Consider the following 20,349-nt stretch of genomic DNA (forward strand, 5'->3'; position numbering starts at 1 on the left):
TAAAATTCATTATAACAGAAATGTATATTGCTATTAAGGATGTTATTATGGTGCTCCCTTTTGGTATGAAAGAGATGATACCCTACTGAAGGACATAACTTACACTCCAGAGATGACACACTACCCCAATTTTCAGCCCACTGCATAGCCAGCTGAGCACACTAATGAACTAGATGCTGACTTTAATCTGAGAACAGGAATCACAGTCTTTCCATCAGACAGTTACTGAGTCACAAAAGAATTATCAGAAAATTAAAAGAATTTTTTTAAAAAGGAAAAGAAAGAAAATTAAAGGAATTCATAGAACAAGTGGATCAGTTGACAGTGTACGGAGTTGTACTAAGGGCTGACTGCCATCAGTGGCTGCTGGAGGGAAAGTGTGACGAGGGCCAGGCTCAGCGTCACCCCTGCTCAATGGGTCGCACAGACAGTGACTGAGACAGAACAGCATGAGTGTGCTGCGGGAAATTGTCATCTTCCAGCCACACCCACCCACACAGCAGCCTTCCCTGTCACAGCAGCCGTCCGCGCGATGACAAACCCAGCACGCTCACGAAGTCACACATGCCCTTACGTGGGGAGTGAACCCAGATACTTTTATTTACACTTTAGAAAGCACATGGGCTGCCCACAAAGAATGGTTAGGAAACGTGAAGAGGTTCATGGTACAGTTAAAAAGGTGTAGTCACTCACTCATCTGTATAAATAACTTTCCTGGCAACAGCAGTTACTTTCCCATTCAAAAACTTCACAACTTCAAGTATTTGAAAGGCACTTAAGTTTTCCCCTGCTTTTATTTGGTATGTTCTCACAGGAATTAACTGGCTCATCAAGTCAAAGCATTTCTCCAAAAGAATATTCAAATCTTTACCACTGGGAATGGGATAAATGAGCACTCCCTCAGTCAGCACCACCACAGTACTATGTTTCTTTCATTTTTCCTGAAAGAGAGAACAAGGGGAACCAGGCCTGTCTGTACGATTCAAAGCAGAAAATATTTGAAAAGCACAAAGGCGGCCTACCAGTTTCATTGCTGTCTCCTCAGCTGTTAACATGATCTCAAGTGCGGCTGCATTTCCACCTGCTTCCGTCCCAGCCCCTGTGCCCTCGCCCACGAATCTCTGCTTCTGGGGGCTGCTCATTGTCACGTGTCATGAGCCTGTGCTGGATAGCCTGGGCTTTACATGCAAATTCAGAACCTCAAACGACACTACATGGTCTTGCTCTAAGTCCCCTTTTAGTGTAGTTTGGCAAATATTCCAAATGAACTTCTACCCTGAGTTACAGGTGTCACACAGAGATAGGGCTAAGTGCAGCATGACCTTCTGGGCTGCCCAGGGGCTCTGGAGCTCAGGATAGAAAACCCAATGGCCCCAAACTGAAGTAACTGTAGACACCTGCCTCTTTATCACCGCAGAACAGTCCCCCAGAGACAGAAACGCTTGCAGAGGCTGCCTGTGGGTTTCTGGGCTCATGGGGTGCCATAAATATCTTTAAAGGCCATCAGTCCCACACCCCACTTTGCCCCCAGCCCCACAGAAAGCATCGTCCTCTCCCCACTCCACCTCCAGCGTGAAGGACAGCAAGTGCCAGCGGGAGCAGAACCCTGACCTCTCCGGTGATCTCTGCCCCGCCAGTGCTCTGTCCCTCAGGGCTCTCTACCTGCTCAGTCAAGTGCACTTTGGTTTTGGTTGCTAGAAAAGAGGTCATTATAAAGCTATCTGGGGAGACCACCCCTAGATGGCCAAGTCACTGGGTCTGGCCCGACTGCTGCTGGACTTACTGGCCTTGCTTGACCCTCTGGGGTCTGTGGGGAGCAAAGTTGGTCTGTGCATCTCCACAGCGGTGCTCCCTGCCTGCTGCCCCTCATCGGGGGGCACTTCCGATCTGCTTTCTCCCGCGATGCAGCCATCCCCATTCTCCAACAGGACAGGCTCTTTGCCACCTGCTCTGCCCTCCTGGGGGGGTGGCTGGGGGCTGCCTGGAGGGGTAGGGGAGGAAGATGTGGACACAGGTGGGGAGACCTTCCTCACAGAAGTCTGCTGTTCGGGCTCCTGGTTGGCCCAGTCCTGCTCTCTCATTAGCAGGTGATGGCTACTATCGTACAATTTGTCAGCGTGACCCTGCCCCTGTGTCTGGGACAGGGCTGCCATGTTGAAGTCTGTTGCTGGTAGAGGGGACTTGGGATAAGCCGTGGCCATTGCCTGTCCCAGGGAAGAGGGAGAGTGAGTGTAGTAAGGAGGGCACCCCACAGTGCTGATGGCTGGAACAGGGTGGGAGGGCAGTGGGCTACCCCCAGGATTTGTGGCCCCCATTCTGCATTCAGGGAAGTCTGGGCTATAGTGGTTGGTCATGCCCTGTTTTAGCTTCTTCCAGCCCAGGTGGTAGATCTCCAGCATGTTGAGTAAGAGGGACAGGCAGGCCACGACCAGCATGAAGATGATGAAGATGGTCTTCTCCGTGGGCCTGGAGATGAAGCAGTCCACGATGTTGGGGCAGGGCCACCGGTCACAGCGGTAGAGTGGCTTCAGCTGAAAGCCATACAGACAGTACTGTCCGGCGATGAAGCCCACTTCAAACAGTGTCTTAAAAATGATGTTAAAGACATAGGTCCGGAGCAGGGCCCCGGCGATGCGGATCTTGCCCCGGTCATCCCTCAGTGGGGTCTCGTCTTTCTGGCCATGGTCACTGGGCACACACTGCCCAGTGGGTCTGAGGTGCAGGCTGCCTCCCTTCAGCTGTTCTTCCTCCCGCTCTTTCTTCTTCTCTTCCATGCGCACGATATGCAGCACGTGCCCCAGGTAGACAAGGGTGGGTGTGGACACGAAGATGATCTGCAGGACCCAGAAGCGGGTGTGGGAGATGGGGAAGGCTTTGTCGTAGCAGACATTCTCGCAGCCCGGCTGCTGGGTGTTGCAGGTGAAGTCTGACTGCTCGTCTCCCCACACCTCCTCTGCAGCAGTTCCCAGCACCAGTATCCGAAAGATGAACAGGACCGTCAGCCAGACCTTGCCAATGACTGTGGAGTGCTCCTGTGCATTCTCCAACAGTCTACCAAGGAAGCTCCAGTCGCCCATTGTTCCAGACTGCCAACCTGTAAGGGGACATTCTTGTTAATATCAGGCAGGACAGGTAAGCAGTAGTCCAACTGCCCAAAGGGTCGGGTGTCATTGTGCATTGGGGTTGGAATATAGCATCATTGGGTGCTATCTTCCACTTTCCAACATGGGATGTGCTGCAAAGTTCTGCTCTCCACAGCCCTGTCTGTATTCATGAGTGTGAATGTTTGTGTGTGCATGTACATGCACTTGTGGGTGTATAAGCATGTGCCTATGCATGCATGTGTGTACACACACATGCCCACACCTATACATGTTTACACCTGTGTGTACATGTATGTGCCTATGCAAGTGGGAGCACATGATTGTTTAAATGTGTGTAAATGGGCATGTACATGCACACACACATGTACACATGCATGCACATACTGGTCTTTGTGTGTATGCAGTATACTGTATTTGTATGTTTCTACACATGCATATATGTGTACATGTTGTGTTCCTATGTGCAAAGTATGCATACATGTGCACAAACATGCACACACAATGACTTCTCATGTGTGTGCATGTCATAAATCTGTGTGTACATGTATGCATGTATACATGTGCAGATATGTGTGCCTGTGCATGCCCATGTTTGTCTTTGCACGTGTATGTGCATCTTGGTATCTGTGTATATGCATGTGTGTGCATGTATAAGTATGTGACATATATACTTGTCTCTGTGTGTCTGTACATATCACCCATTTTGTGCTGTGCAGAGTTAAACTATGGTTTCCAGCACCAAAACAGTACTGAGCTATGCTACCCTACACAAGTGCGGCATAAATGAGACAAACACAGGTTAGTTACTTAAGCCCCTTCAGAGATGAGAAAGCAAGAGCTAAAAAGAGAAGTGATTTGCCTCAGGGACAGGGACCATTTGTGGCCTCCTAACTCCACCCTGGGCTCTTCAGGGCTCTGTCTCTACAGGAGCTCTGGGGTTTCCTGTGCAGCTGACCAGTTCCTAACCTCACTTGTTCTGCTCATGTGAGGTCAGAGCAATGTGCTCCCAAAGGCCACTGCACTCGTTCCACCTTCATAACTTCTTCCGTATTAACCTGTACCTCCTCCATTTTTACTTTCCTTTGGACTTTTTCTCTTTGCACATCCCCGACAGGAGCCCATGTCTCTATCTATGAGGTGGGGACCATGGCCGTACTCAGTGATTGCCTCTCGGACTGAGGGAAGTCAGAGCTGTAGCCCCCTTTGTGAAGATGACAGTGCCCCTCAGATGCAGGGACAGAGCCCACAAGATGCTCTCCACGTCACCTCTACTCACATGGGCCAGCTGCTCCAAACTGGAGAAAGACAGCCCGCCATTCTCACCACCAGTCTGTGCAATGAGGAAAGTGGGCTAAGTGGTTGGTGCACAGACAGTTCTCCAGGGGAGTAAAAAACACTGTATCAGGTTGACCCTTAAGAGGCTTAACAACATTGATTTTTAGGAATTGGTTTGAAGGTAAATAAACAAACAAATTTTTACTCCCTGTGATCTAAAAGATATAGGCAAATGTAAACCCTCTTTTAGAGTAAACCTCCAACTCTTTGTTTTGGCCATTTGCGCTCTGTAGAGAAATCTCGGTCTTCATGTATCCATGAGTCTGCTTGCCCCTTATGGTGACGGCCATCTGCTCTACGCTGCGTGTTCTCGGACGGCAATACGTTTCCATTGAGAAACTTGATTACTGAACATGAAACTGCTCACTCCCATGAAAGATATCAGATGTCAGGGAATTATTCTAGGATATATCCTGCTTCCCCTCCAAGCTGTCAATTCTGACTCCTACAGAGACCCCACAGTCATCCCCCTGGCTTGGAGGGATGCCATCCACCCCAGACTGTCACAAGGCTCCTGACTCTGCCCTTGGCCCTAGTCCCTCACTTCACGCTCACGGACGTCTGTCTCTGGGGCACAGGACAGAGCCATGGCCAGTGTGCACCACCAGAGGACCTGGTTCAGCATGCTGGGCAGACCAAACTTCCTGTGGTTCCTGAAACTCTATTTTTATGCCCTTGCAGGTGCTGTCTCTTCAACTTAAACACGGTCTATCTTGAGATCTAACTGTGGAGATGGGAAAATTCAGGAGAATAGAGAGCTCTAGAAGGGCAGAGGGGTTTCACTGATGGAGGCTCTTAATATTAAAAGGTGGGATTTGAGCTGGGCTTGGGAGATGTGGATTTAGGGGCAGGAAGGACAGAGGGAGAGCATTGTAAGAATAGAGCGCCGCCTGACCAGGCAGTGGCACAGTGAATAGAGCATTGGACTGGGATGCAGAGGACCCAGGTTCGAGACCCTAAGGTTGCCAACTTGAGCGCGGGTTCACCTGGTTTGAGCAAAGCTCACCAGCTTGGACCCAAGGTCACTGGCTCGAGCAAGGGGTTACTCAGTCTGCTGAAGGCTTGCAGTCAAGGCACATATGAGAAAGCAATCAATGAACTAAGGTCTCGCAATGAAAAACTGATGACTGATGCTTCTCATCTCTCTCCGTTCCTGTCTGTCTGTCCCTGTCTATCCCTCTGTCTATCCCTCTCTCTGTCCCTGTAAAAAAAGAAAAGAAAAAAAAAAGAAAAAAAGAACAGAGTGCCATTCCCACAGTGGTGGGAAAACCTGTGACTGTGTGACTGAACAGGGCGTTGCATTAGAAAGCAGGCAATTGAATGGCTGCCGTGCGCATGGAGCTAGGCTGTGGCCATGTTGGCACACAGCAGGCATTCAGTAAGCGCTGGTGGTGCACATGAACCAAAGGACTAGAGAGCCACTAACCCAGTTCAAGAGAGGAGAGAGATGTGGAAGGGTTGTTCAAGAAAGAAGGGTCCCCTATATAGGTCACAGGGACTCTGGCAGGGTGTGGTGACCTCTGAGTGAGTGCTGAAGGCCGAGCAGGATGACAGGAAGAGCAAATGGAAAAGAGGAAGGACAGAGAGGAGACACGTTCTGCAAACAAAAATAATGCAATGTAGTGTCTGTCCAGAGCCAGGAATGAGAGAGGTGCAAGTGCAAGAGGAGCCTTATGTGCCTGCGCCTGGTGAGCAGGAAAGTTATGGGGGGTTTAGAGAGAAGGACATGGGGAGGGCTGCCGACCTGAGACTGGAGGACGAGAGTAAGACTTCGGTGTGGCGACTGTGTGCATGGAAAGCAGTGGCGGGAGATCTGAGTGAGTGTCAGCGGGAAGCTGGAGACCGGGTGAGAAGCAGCTGGGAAGGGGGTCTACAGGGTGGCTCCTCCTCGCCCGGTGAGGACCACAGTGCAAAAAGCAGTGCTTAGAGGCGGACATTGTGGGAAATGCAGCACAGGAGGTGAAGAGGAAACGGTGCTGGCTCATTGCCCTGGGTGCCTGTAAAGGTGGCTGGTATGGGGTGGGTACTTCGTGAAGGACACGTGATCTGATAGGGTGGGTGAGGGCCTGAGACTGAGCAGAGTGGGAGACCAGAGAGCCTCCCTGGGTAGTGCGGGGGAAGGGACACGCTCAGTGTGTGCCGGATGGATTCTGCCAGAGAGTCCACAGTCTTTAGGTTTTATTAGATTCTTAGAACTTGTGTGCTCTGAAAACTTGCTTTACCCTTTTATATTTCATTTTCATTATTGTTTTCCCTTTAGTCTTCTGAAAATTGTAACTATGAGCGGAAAGTGGTTGTAAAGACTGGACACTGCGGGGCCAGCAGAGAAAGGTGGCCCAGGACCCTGAAAGCCTGACTCCCTGTGGGATGCCCTTCAGGTCTCAGAAGGCATATCCCCTTGAGAGCAAGGCTCAGAACTGGGGTATCCCAGAATTGAGGAGACTGATGGGTGACTTTGCAGAAAGTGACTAACAGTGTCAATGTTTTTCAGAACCTTGAAGGATGGACATGAAGAAGAGGCCCTGTGATCTCACAATAAGGAGGCCACAGATGGTCTTCAAGTGACCACTTAGCAGAAGGATAGGGACAAAATCAAAAGCCTGGGCAAGGGCGCCTTGGCCAGTCGGCTCAGCGGTTGAGCGTCGGCCCAGTGTGTGGAAGTCCTGGGTTCAATTCCCAGTCAGGGCACACAGGAAAAGCACCCATCTGCTTCTCCAACCTCCCCCTCTTCTTTCTCTCTATTTCTCTTTTCCCCTCCTGCAGCCAAGGCTCCATTGAAGCAAAGCTGGCCCGGGTGCTAGGGACAGCTCCTTGGCCTCTGCCTCAGGCACTAGAATGGCTCTGGTTGCAACGGAGCAATGCCCCAGATGGGCAGGGCATCACCCCCTGGTGGACATGCTGGGTGGATCCCAGTTGGGTGCATGTGGGAGTCCCCCCCCATCTCACTTTGGAAAAATACAAAAATACCAAACCAAAACAAAACAAAACCCCCGAAAGCCTAGGCAAGGGGTTTGGAAGCACTATATAAGGGGAGTAGTAGAGACAACACTTACACAATGAATCTAGAGCTTGAAGGAGAGACATGAATGGGTAAAATTAGCACACAGGCCCAATGGAAGCATTTTCAAGATAGAGAAGGCTGTGGGTGTTTGACATGGTGGGATGGGGTCCTGAGGGATGAGGAGGGTGGAGGGTCTGGCTGCTCACCCAGCAACCAGAATGAGTGAAAGGAAGGAGGGTGAAAGGAGAGGAGTGGGACAAAAGCTCTTCACAGTGTTGATGTGACTTAATTAGTGAGTTCAAAAGGGAGGCCATGTTCTCATGCAAGGGCAGGACTTGAGCCTTGAGAAGAAAGGTAAGTTTGATAACAAGGGAATAGGGAAGAGAAGAAAGGGATGGGGCTCCCTCTGTGTTCCTTTCCCCACACACTGCATTTGTGTAGGATGCAGCATGTAGTAGTGACTGAGAGAGGCCTACTATGTGCAAGGCACTGGTGCCAAACAGAATAGAACCACAGCTGGAGCAGCATTACTTGAGTAGGAAAGACATTCCAACACAAGAGATGCCAGATGCTGTGTGTCATGGAGAGACAGAAATCTGGGGAGGAGCATGGAGGACAATAAGGGTCAGAGAGGGTTGTGAGTCTCCTGAAAGGGTGATACCTGAGTGACAAGCTGAGCCCCCCACAGAACCAGGTTCTTAGAAAGGCACAGACCAGACAGGTTCAGGGAGGCAAGGATGGGGTGGCTGGAGCAGAGCCAGCCAGGAGGAGACGGGTGGCCAAGCAGGTCAGAGAGGTGGGTGGGGAGGCAGACAGATCACAGGAGACAGTGCCAACTTAGGCTTCTGCTTTAAGTGTGCTGGGAAAGGACAGGAGGGTTTTGAACAGAAGAGTGTACTAAGCAGCTTACATCTTAGAGGACCACTCTGGTTGGCTGTGGTGAGAATGCGGGAGGGCTTGGGCACTGGTAAAAGCAGGTCCTGTGAGGACTCTGTGCTGTGGCCAGAAAGGTGGCGGTGGACACAGAGACGGTGTTGAGAAGAGGCTGCGTCTGCATTATGAAGGTGGGAACAGTACCAAGTGCTGATGAGTGGAGTTCCAGGATGGGGCTGAGAGGAGCTTAACAGGATGCCAGGGGTTTTGTCCCCGGAGAAAGATAATTTACCAATATGAAGATACCAGAGGACATACAGGTTTGGGGCACAGAAATCATGAGTTCAGCTTGAAAATGTTACGTTGGAAATGTCTAGTAGACATGAGAGTGTGGACACAGGAGATAAACATCATCTGACCCTGCCATTGGACTGTGGGCATTTGAGGGACAGGAGAAGAAAAGATGGCCGAAGAACAAGCACTGGTCCTCCCATGCCTGGAGGCTGAGTACAGAAGGATGGGCCTGCAATTAAGCTGTCCCTAGAAAAGGCCAGTTTTAGTAAAGACTCGGGAATGGCTTAACAGCAAAGGTGGGATTTGTATTATACTGGATTCCCTTTTGTAACAATATATTGAAACTAAAGTCATTGTTACTTGACTTACAAATTAGACATCATATAATGTGGACTAGGGCTGGGCAAGTCAATTTTGTGTCAATGTTTGTAATTACCTGGAACACATTGAATAGGATTTTGAGGGTCACAGGTAGGCTTAGCCAGAGAGAGTTCCATGTTCATCAAGTGTCTGCTAGGGTTGGGTATGGCTCATGGGCAGCCCAAATGCGATTTTTCACCATTCCTGATTTGGTGCAAATCTTCAAGGACATAGTAGGTTGAACTTGGCACAAATACATTACAATGAAAAGGTATATCTAGAATTTTCAGCCAGTGAAAAAGTTCCAATAGCTTCTTTCAGCCCTTACCTGCCTGATTCAAGTGGTCACCCTTAAGACAGAAATTTGCTAATGCCAGGAGACCTAGCCCATGGTGTTATGTCATTTTCACACCTTTTTCATAATTCTGTTCTGACTCTTGAAAAAGGAAACAGAATTCAAAATAAACTTGTCAAAATAACAAAAGACCCTTTCCCCTCTTCTACTTTTGGAATTGACTCCAACATGTAGCTTTGAATTACCAAGACCAAAGAGCGACATGGAAATCAGGCCGTTAGAAGCTGGTCCAGAGTTAAGGCAATGTAGAAAACTTCACTCACTCCCATAGAAGAGCATGAAAGGAAAAAGCAGAACCTTTGAACTTGCAGATTAAATGACATGTGACATTTGTTTTCCATCTCCTGAAGAAAAGGACTGAAGGTTCCCCATGACAATCACACCACCAGCGGGACACCCAACGGCCACGATTCTAGATTTACGTGACTCTGGGTCGCTCATGTCTCCCACTGTGTTGTTCAAAGTTATTGCAAAAGGTTTTTTTTTGTTTTCTTTTGTTTTTTACAGAGACAGAGTCAGAAAGAGGGATAGACAGAAACAAATGGAGAGAAATGAGAAGCATCAATCATCAGTTTTTCGTTGCGACACCTTAGTTGTTCATTGATTACTTTCTCATATGTACCTTGACCGTGGGCCTTCAGCAGACCAAGTAACCCCTTGCTCGAGCCAGCGACCTTGGGTCCAAGCTGGTGAGCTTTGCTCAAACCAGATGAGCCTGCGCTCAAGCTGGCGACCTCGGAGTCTTGAACCTAGGTCCTCCGCATCCCAGCCCGACGCTCTATCCACTGCGCCACTGCCTGGTCAGGCTGCAAAAGGTTTTATCCTTTTATTTCTTCCATGTGAAATTTAGGTATAGCTGGTCAAGTTCCACAAAAATCTGAGACATGGTTTGGATTGAAATTGTGCTCAGTTGATAGAAGAACCACATTGACTTCTTTACAATAGATTTTCCCACTAGTAAGCACCACATTTCTTAATGAAGAGTTTGTTTGACCTTCACTGGTGCTCTAGGACACTGCCCTGCAGGTCTCACACACCTTTCTTTCCTTAGATTTATTCCTAGATACTTAATCATTTTTCTAATTTTTTATTCTAAATTGTTTTTGCATTAAAATTCCGGATCACTTGTCACTGGTACTTAGGAACTTATCTTTAAATATTAGTCTGATATTCAGCAACCTGTGAGGAAGCTCTTACTCTTGTCAGGAACCCTCATGGTTAGCACAGTCCTTTGGATTTCTGTGGAAGACACACATCATGTCATCTGCTACTAAGGACAGGTTTGTGTCTTCTTCTCCTAACTCAAATTCTTATTTCTTTTTCTTGTCCTCTAGTTCTGGCCAGGAATTCTAGCACAATGTGGACCACTTTTTTTTTGTACTGTTTCTGGATTTTACTGTGAAAGTTATTTTATTCTGAAAAATGATACATTTCCTAAATAAACTTTTATCAGAATCTCCTGTAAAAGAGTTTAGGGATTAAGATAATTTTTGGAGGGGGTTTGGAGGAAGACTTGATTACAAATTGAATTTCATTAACTGTTAACCAACAAATGAAAGTTTGTTATTTCATAAGTCAATTTAGTCAAATTTAGTTGATTATTTCTGAAGTCAAACTTTTAAAAAAGTTTTATTTTACCCGTTTCAAATTTATTGTTATAAAATTATTCATGGTATTTTATTGTGATTGAAACTAGGTGGTATTTATAACTGAGTTCCTTTGTTTGGTTCCACCTACTCTTTTTTTTGTGTTTGTGACAGAGACTGAGAGAGAGAGACAGAGAGAGGGACAGATAGGGAGATGTGGAGAATTAATTCTTTGATGCGGTTCCTTAGTTGTTCATTGATTGCTTTCTCATATGTGCCTTGATGGGGGGGTCTGCAGCAGAGTGAGTGACCCCTTGCTCAAGCCAGTGACCTTGGGCTTCAAGCCAGCGACCTTTGGGCTCAAGCTGGCAACCTCGGGGTTTCAAACCTGGGTCTTCTACGTCCCAGTCTGATGCTCTATCCACTGCCTCAGGCCAGATATTCTTTATTTTATGTTTGGTTCCAAATATTATTTATTTTAGGTTTCTAAAATATAAGTCTTTGTTAGAACCAGCTTTGATATGCTTAAAATGAAATAGGATTTATTTTGTTATTTTTTTCAATGCCTTATCACATATGTATATTTATAGTATATAAATAAATCTACAAAAATTCTTGTGGGTCTTTTAAATAAATATAGATTTAAAAATATTCTAGTATTATTATAAAATACAGATATATAATTTAAAGGTACCCTCTATCTTAGTGTATATCTGTGTATTTCCAGGGCTTTTCTTCCCTAATTTTAAATGGAAAAAGAGATGGGTCCTATTTACTTAACTTCTCAATAATCTAACATCTGGTAGGAAACAACACTTTCATCCAGAAATGATAAAGCATGAATTTTTCAAGTTCTTTATTAATGATTCTAAAGCACTTCTGGGATTATATAGTTTTATTGTCAAAGAATAAATATGAAGAAACATAAAATGGTTTTTAAATTCCTTTTTTTAAGAGACACAGGAAGGGAGAGAGGGGGTAGAGAGAGATGAGAAGCATCAACTTGTAGTTGCAGCACTTTAGTTGTTTACCGATTGCTTCTCAGGTGTGCCTTGACCAGGGACTCAAGCCAAGATGGTGACCCCTTGCTCAAGTCAGCGATCTTGGGCTCAAGCCAATGATCTTGGACTTCAAGTCAGTGACCTTTGGGCTCAAGCCAGTGACCTTGAGATCAAGTCAATTATCCTGTACTGAAGCCAGTGACCCCATGCTCAAGCTAGCATGCTTGTGCTCAAGACCACCAGAGACCTTGGGGTTTCAACCCAGGGCTCTCAGCATCCTGGGCCAATGCTCAACCAACTGCGCCACCACTGGTCAGGCTAAATTCTATTTTTAATCTACTTATTTTATTTATTAAATAAGAATGTATGAATGTACTTATAATAGTGCCTGCCACTTACGTATTATTATTATTATCCTTATGTTTTCTGTTTCCTATAGGAATTTGTATCACTTATGAACACCTGAAAAGTTATACTCTCTTAAATCTGTATTTGCCTACGGTAAACATGATTAACACTTTTCATCTTTAGTCAAAGGAAAGAACTCATCATTCTCTTTAACCTTCTGTGACTTAAAAGCTTAGTGAGAGCTAATTTTAAGTTGGAAACAATTTAAACAACTGTGTTAGTTGAAAACAAATGTCTTCTATGTTTTATGCTCAAGAATGGCAAAATTAAAAATACATATAACATCCCTGGTGGGTTGGCTCAGTGGTAGAGCATTGGCCCAGCGTGTGGATGTCCTGGGTTTGATTCCCAGTCAGGACACAGGAGAAGCATCAATCTGCTTCTCCATCCCTCCTCCTCTTGCTTCTCTCTCTCACTTCTCCTCCTGCAGCCATGGTTCGATTGGAACAGGTTGGCCCTGGCCACTGAGCATGGCTCCATGGCTTCACCCTCAGGAACTAAGAAGAGCTGGTGGAAAGCATGGTCCCAGCTGGGCAGAGCATCACCCCCTAGTGGGCTTGCCAGGTGGATCCCGGTCAGAGCACACCTGGGATTCTGTCTCTCTGCCTCCTCTCCTCTCACTGAATAAAAATAAAAATACACATAACTTTGTATTCACACTATTTCTTCTTGAAATACTTGAAGTAATCATTCCTTCCAGAAATTCATATTAAATTATCCTTTCCACAGTTAGTGTTTTAACATTCAGAGAAAAAATTAACAGCCAACCCAGTTTCAGTTCAACTGGCAGGAAACTGTAGATAGTCTGGAATGTAACTGGACATGTGACTGTCTTCCAAGGCTATTTATGCCACACTGGCTGCCTTTCCAACCATTCACACATCTTTCCTGCTCCATTACTCTGTCCATATCCTGTCCATCATTAAATTAATAAGGTTTTTAAGTGACTTCTCTGAAGATTTACAAACACCACTAGACTTTTTCATTTATTTAAACATTTTCTTTAGACATTTCACTGATGTGTTCATTTGAACACACACATTAATCTTCAAAGTTTTAATAAGTGAATAATTTTAAAAAGTCACTACTTTTAAATTGAAAATGAATTTAATAGTACATCACTTTCTTTTCTATTTATTTTTTTTAAATTTTTTAATTTTTTACAGAGACAGAGAGTGAGTCAGAGAGAGAGATAGACAAGGACAGACAGACAGGAATGGAGAGAGATGAGAAGCATCGATCATTAGTTTTTCATTGTGCATTGCAACACCTTAGTTGTTCATTGATTGCTTTCTCATATATGCCTTGACTGCGGGCCTTCAGCAGACCAAGTAACCCCTTGCTGGAGCCAGCGACATTGGGTTCAAGCTGGTGGGCTTTTGCTCAAACCAGATGAGCCTGCGCTCAAGCTGGCGACCTTGGGGTCTCGAACCTGGGTCCTCTGCATCCCAGTCCGACGCTCTATCCACTGTTCCACCGCCTGGTCAGGCAGTACATCACTTTCTAAAGGATTTCTGAGGCATTATTTATTATAATTATAATAAAATTATAGGGTTACTTTGGCATACCACTGCACTGCATAGAATCTTATCATATTGGCAACACAAGATAAATCAGTCTAAAGAGCACACAATGCACTGACTCTATAAACACAGCATGGTCAATTAGAAGGTAATTTCTCTATATAAATCCAAAGTACATCCTTTAGGAATCTTACTCTTTAACTATGGAAGAAATATGGAATCATAACAGGTTAGAACTAGAAGAATCTTAGAAGTGGTCTAGTTTGTCCTCCTCATTTTACAGATTGGGAAATGGAGCCCAGAGAGGGTGTGCTGATTTTCTAAGGTTCTGAACTCGCAGTTCTGAAGCTGGTCCAGCATAGCTTCTCCTTCCACGCATCTGCCTGGAATTATACATCAGGCCGACTGGTCAGATGACAGCGTTGTCTTTTGAGTTATCTTTCTCTACCACACTTTAAAATATGTTTGGAAACATTAGTTAGACTACATTTTAAGCTTTTGACTTTTCTTCCAGTCCAGAGTGTTTAAAATTGTTAAATATTAGTGATATGCTAACAACAGTTCAGACATTATCTTTACTTTTGCTTAGCAAACGAAACCTTTCAGCCTTATAATTATGGTATTTTAGTCCTCTATTTATATTCCTGACACAAATCACATCTTTCAAAATGTTTTCAGAAATAGCACTTTCTACAGTATACATATAATTTAACTTTTCTTATTCAACTCTATTTCTATTAGTATATAACCAGAAATCTCTTCTATATTCTATGATAAAAGATTCATTTTATAGCTTATAGCCAATTAAGTCTCATGAATTAATGAGCAATAATTTATGGAAATAATCAAGTAAACTGAATGAAAAACATTAAGTGATTTTTACATTCAGCATCATTAGTTAACAGCAATTTAAAGGAAACCACTAATTCTTCAAATTAAAGAAAATATAAGAGCGAAGAAACTGTTGACATTAACCACTGCCAAGTTATACCTTTGAAGATGCAGAGGTTTTACAAAGCAAGCAGTAGAGTACTAACCTAGTAATCATGATGAAGAATTTACCACCACTGGAAGAATAAAAATTAAGATTAAATTTAAATTCACTATTTTACTGAAATTGCAAAAACATAGCTTTTAGAGACACATGTGTGCTGTATACAGTCACATATATTGGATATCTTTCCCTCTTTAATTGGGGAAACATTAATCAAACACCTATGTCTGTGGCACTGTCAATACTAAAATAATTAGGATATGGTGCTTACCCTCAGGAGGTTCGTTCACAATCTAGGGGAGAGGCAGATATTTGTAAAAAACTGATCAAAATCAAAATAATATGACAAGTGCTGCACAATGTTGGTAATGGCCACGATTCAGTAGAGGGGGAAGCGGTGAAGGAGACTTTACAATAATCTGGTCAGACCCAGGGTTTCGTTACAGGGTCAAATGTTTCTCAGAGGCCTTTTCACTGTTTAGAATGTTCTGATAATACTGCTCTGGCCGGGTAGCTCAGTTGTTTAGAGCGTTGTCCTGATACAACAAGGGTTCTATCCCCAGTCAGGGCACATACAAGAATCAACCGGTGAAGGCATAGGTAGGTGGAACAACAAGTTAATGTTTCTTTCTCTCTCCCTTCCTCTCTCTCTCTAAAATCAATAAAATTAAAAAATTTAAATGACATATTTTAGTACATTACACAAGCTATGTGTTTACTAATGTACTTATGTGCAATACTGAAATAAAATCCTAAAAAATGTATGTCCTATTTCATCTGTTAGTTGCATTTCAAGTAATAGTAACATCCTAAAGACTTATTGGTTAAATTCTTTGTGTGAATGAAGTTTTATAAAATGGCTGTGATAAATACAGAGAAGTAATTTTAAATTTCATATGTATAGTGTACAAGTTATTTTCATTAAGAAAATAACTATACATGGTGTGAGATGAGTAATTAGATTTATTGGGATGATCACTTCGTTAGTTACATAAATGTCTAACACAGTAACTGGATTGCACACCAGAAACTAACATAATATTGTATATCAACTGTAATTGAAGACTAGAAAAATTATTTTAAAAAGAAAATGAATACCACTTAAAATATAAGTAACATTCAAGGAAACTGGGTCAAAATTTACTTTCTCATTAGCAAAACATAATTTTCTTAAATGCTGTTAAGATAGCTTTGAAGCCCTGGCTGGTTGGCTCAGCGGTAGAGCGTTTGCCCAGTGTGTGGAAGTCCAGGGTTCGATCCCCAGCCAGGGCACACAGGAGTAGCGCTCATCTGCTTCTCCACCTTTCCCCTATCCATCCATCCATCCATCCATCCATCCATCCATCTATCCATCCATCCTCCCTCCCTCCCTCTATCTCTCTTTCTCCTCCCGCAGCCAAGACTCCATGGGAGCAAAGTTGGCCTATGGCGCTGAGGATGGCTCCATGGCTTCCACCTCAGGTGCTAGAAGGGCTCTGGTTGCAACAGAGCAATGGCCCAGATGGGCCGAGCACCGCCCCCTGGTGGACATGCCGGGTGGATCCCGATCGTGCACATGCCTCCCCCCCCACCCCCACCCCCCCCACACACCAGCTTTGAGCCAGCTAACCTTTGCTGGCTACCCTACACAGCACTGTCTGGTTGTTATAACAGTATAGCCTCTGGATTACTTCCCAGGAACACATGTGCTCCCCTATTAGATGCTCATCTCAACATGAACTGAACTGCTGCGCCCATACAATATGGGACAAATTAGCTGATGTTGACCTGAACACACTGACCTGAGGGAAAGCAATGCCTCTCTCTCTTCCTCTCTGATCCTTTCATTGTTTTGCAATACTCCTCATGGCACACGGATGGACTGCCAGTGAAGTGACACACACATCGTGTTGTCATCATTCTTGGGTCCCAGAGACCAATGCATAATTTACGTCTCAGCTGTTTGCATTTAACCACTTTTAAACGGCATGTTTCGCCGACAACTTGATAAAATAAAAACCGCTAACTCCACTTGTCACTAAAGTCTAGGTCACAAAAATTCATACCCAGGAGCTCCACATTCTAGGATGAGTCCTGTCCGCCGGAGTGCGGACAGCAAAGCAAGTACTGCGTGTCCCTGCCACTTACGGTCAGAACAGCCCCTAAAAGAAGGGATCAGCCTGACCTGTGGTGGCGCAGTGGATAGAGTGTCAACCTGGAACGCTGGGGTTGCCGGTTCGAAACCCTGGGCTTGCCTGGTCAAGGCACATATGGGAGTTGATGCTTTCTGCTCCTCCCCCTGCCCTTCTCTCTCTCTCTCCCCTATAAAATGAATAAATAAAATCTTTAAAAAAAAAAAAAAAGAAGAAGGGATCACTGTCAAGTCAGGTAAGTTTCCCACTCTTGTACTTGAACGCAAAGTAACCAGCATACAGGTCAAGAATCACGTCCTGCACGCTTGCTAAAGGGTTACCTTTAAAACTTTCCATAAAGGGATGTAGGAGGCAACATTAGTAGTAACAAAACCAAGAGCTGTGCAGAGAGCCTGGCGTTATAGACTAGCCTAGGGTGTCCTTCCCTCCCCGCGGGCCTGTGTCCCCTGACCCTCCGGGGTTTAAAAAGTCCAAGTCGTGCTTCCTGACTGCCCGGGGAGACACCCTCCGGAAAGCATTTCCCCTCAGCCTCCGGCCACCCCTAGGAACCCTTTACTCATCTGAGAACCCGGCTCTGCAGGGACCTCCAGCAGCACAGGGACCTCAGTTATCCCAAAGGGACCTCAGGAAGTCCCGAGCCCCGCTCTCCAGCCCTGCTGCGCCCACAACTTCCCCGGGTGCCCTGCAGAACTCCCAGAGGCCGGTTCCAATCAGCCGCTAGGGTCTGGTCCCCGGTCCAGCCACGGCCCACGATTACCTCTTACCGCCTGTGCTGGCCGGCGCTCCGCCGAGCAGCGCTCGGCCGCCCTGGACCTCTACTAGCTCGCTGCGGCTCCACCCGTGCGCCTCGCGCCAGGGCCCGGCCTCCCTGTCCCGGCGCGCATTCCCGCGGCCCCCGAGCCCCTTTCCCCGGCCCCCGCCGCAGCTGCTCTGCGCCCCGCCCTAGTCCCCAAGCGTCAAGTCTCCACCCTAGTTCACGCCAGGCGGCGCCACCGAACCGTGGGCCCCAATATGGGCCAGACGCGGCAACCACCGCTCCCCGCCTCCCTCTCCCCTTGTACGCATCCCTTGCCCCGAATTCCGCACCCTGACACTCAACCCACTCCCGCACCCCCACTGCATTTCTACTTGCTCCCACTTCTCCGCCAGCATTACTCGCCCCTCGCCCCGCCCGGTTCGGGACTAGCTCCAATCTCCAACCCTACCCACCTCACCCATCCCTACCGCCTTCTCACGTGGCAGCGGGGCAGGGCTGCTGTCCCCTGACAGCCGAGGGGAGGCAAGACCCTGCGGGAGTGGTCAGCATGCTCGTGCGGGGCGCTGGGGACACAGCCCCGGGACTTTAAAGAGCGCAGCCAGCCTGGTTCCCCTCAAGCACACTCACCAGGGCCACGGTCTCAGGGGCCTCTATGCTTTTTAAGAACTTGGCCCATGTGACTTGCTGAGGGGACAAGGAGGTTTCCTGCTGTCACTAGTTGCCACTGGTCCTGGTGACCGTGCAGGAGCGCGGCCTAAACTGCTGGCCTCCGTCCGGGTGGAAGTTTAACGCCTGCCTTCTTGCCTTCTCAGAGTTGACATTCCCGCACTTGACAGGGAACCGGCGACACAGGCCCAGAGCAAGGAAGGACTGGCTGCAACTGTGCCAGCTGGTCTGGTGGGTTCAGGCCCCTCCACAATGAGTCACTCCTGGAGTCTCACTCGGGCCTGGTCCTCAGAGGTCTTTCATAGGTATTAGGGGACCGAACTTCGCTGGCCATTCTAAAAGCTGAAAATGAGCTCAGCTCCCTTTACCGAGTGGTGGCTTTATTCCAGGAATGGGGCAAAACTGGAGTCTCTGGTTGTTTCCAAATCCCTATGGAGCAACCTCTCTGGGCTGCCTTCATCAGGGCTGAATCTGTCTGATTAGCAGTCTGCCTGCCCTGGAGTGTTTACCTGTCCTGGTGTCCCAAGGAAAAGAAAACAGTGTCCACAGGCATATCAGGAATCTCTTTCCCTTGTGGAACTCGGAGGGTGTGTGTGTGTGTGTGTGTGTGTGTGTGTGTGTGTGTATGTTGTAAGTGGTAGTTTTGTAGACCATTTTTTTTCTTGAGAAATATTACTTGAGAAGGTTTTCATATATTCTTTTTTTCTCTCTGAGAGGCACAAGAGTAATTTCTACTTATTTATATTTTTCATCACAAAAGAACTAAAGTTTGTAATACTTATAGTTTCCTTACAACTATTATTGGTATTTTTGGGGTAATAAATGCAAATAGACTATTGATATTATTTTAAACTTTTTGTTAAATAAATATAGTTAAAATGATTTGTATTGAAAAGTTAATATAGGAGAATATAAAGTCAAAAGTGGAAGTCCCATTTATCAGTCCTGTTCCAAAGTGTCAGCACTCACATCCTAGAGCATTTCTGTCCAATCTTTTCTATGCCATTGAAATCGTTTCTCCCAAGGGTCATCAGATACAAAAAAAAATAAACCATGAAAGATGGCAGGAGCCTGACCAGGCAGTGGCGCAGTGGATAGAGCGTCAGACTGGGACATGGAGGACCCAGGTTCGAGACCCTGAGGTTGCCAGCTTGAGCGTGGGCTCATCTGGTTTGAGCAAAGTTCACCAGCTTGAACCCAAGGTCGCTGGCTTGAGCAAGGGGTTACTCAGTCTGCTTTGGCCCCTTGGTCAAGGCACATATGAGAAAGCAATCAATGAACAACTAAGGTGTTGCAACGAAAAACTGATGATTGATGCTTCTCATCTCTCTGCATTCCTGTCTATCCCTTTCTCTGACTCTCGATCTGTCTCTGTAAAAATAAATAAATAAATAAAAATTATTAAAAAAAAAAAAAAAGATGGCAGGCTTTTGCCAGGAAAAGACCAGACATAAGTGGTTAGTTTGGCTTCTTCTATTTCTTTGAGAAGCAGAATAATCCATCAAGGGTTCTATTCTACTTGGTCATAGGACTGAGTGACCAGTTTCTCAGATCCAAGGCCCAGACTAGAATCTACAATGCAGGGAAGATGCTGGTTGCTGCCCCCTGCTGTCAGCAAGGCTCCCTGCAGGCCACTGCCTCTTTCCAGGCACCTGGGGCCCCCTTAGGATGGCAGGGCCCAGCCAGCACCACCCTCCTTAAGACCCTCCTGTACCTGCACAGGCACATCCTCCTCCGTCACACCTCCTGGCTCCATTGCTCTGGAGGTTGTATTTCCAATTTGTAGCTCTCTAGCCATTGTTGCTTTGTTAGGGTGACCATGAAAATAAAAAACAAAAACACATGTAAACGTACACTACTACAATGAGCAGTATTAGCAAACTGCTATGAGCTCAAGGTGACAGTGAGTGGCTTGTCACAAGGTTCTCAGGTCGGTTTTTCTTCAGGTTTCTGTAAGCAC

The 20,349-nt window shown here is 46.2% G+C and overlaps 1 protein-coding gene across 3 annotated transcripts; it reads right to left on the reverse strand.

Moving 5' to 3' along the window:
- Positions 1–775: 775 nt before the first annotated feature.
- On the reverse strand, positions 776–20,116 carry GJA3 (gap junction protein alpha 3). 3 transcript variants are annotated; one of them, XM_066254845.1, is made up of 2 exons: positions 20,104–20,116; positions 776–3,094 (listed from the first exon to the last, which is right to left on the reverse strand). In XM_066254845.1, the coding sequence occupies exon 2, from the start codon at positions 3,075–3,077 to the stop codon at positions 1,737–1,739; it is 1,341 nt and encodes a 446-aa protein (XP_066110942.1). In that variant the 5' UTR covers positions 3,078–3,094; positions 20,104–20,116; the 3' UTR covers positions 776–1,736. The 3 variants fall into 3 exon arrangements, with proteins under 3 accessions (XP_066110942.1, XP_066110941.1, XP_066110940.1); XM_066254844.1 differs by lacking the exon at positions 20,104–20,116 and adding an exon at positions 17,731–17,838; XM_066254843.1 differs by lacking the exon at positions 20,104–20,116 and adding an exon at positions 17,724–17,823.
- Between the last annotated feature and the right edge of the window lie 233 nt (positions 20,117–20,349).

Source organism: Saccopteryx bilineata, chromosome 2 (genome assembly GCF_036850765.1).
Source record: "Saccopteryx bilineata isolate mSacBil1 chromosome 2, mSacBil1_pri_phased_curated, whole genome shotgun sequence".
Classification (NCBI taxonomy): domain Eukaryota; kingdom Metazoa; phylum Chordata; class Mammalia; order Chiroptera; family Emballonuridae; genus Saccopteryx; species Saccopteryx bilineata.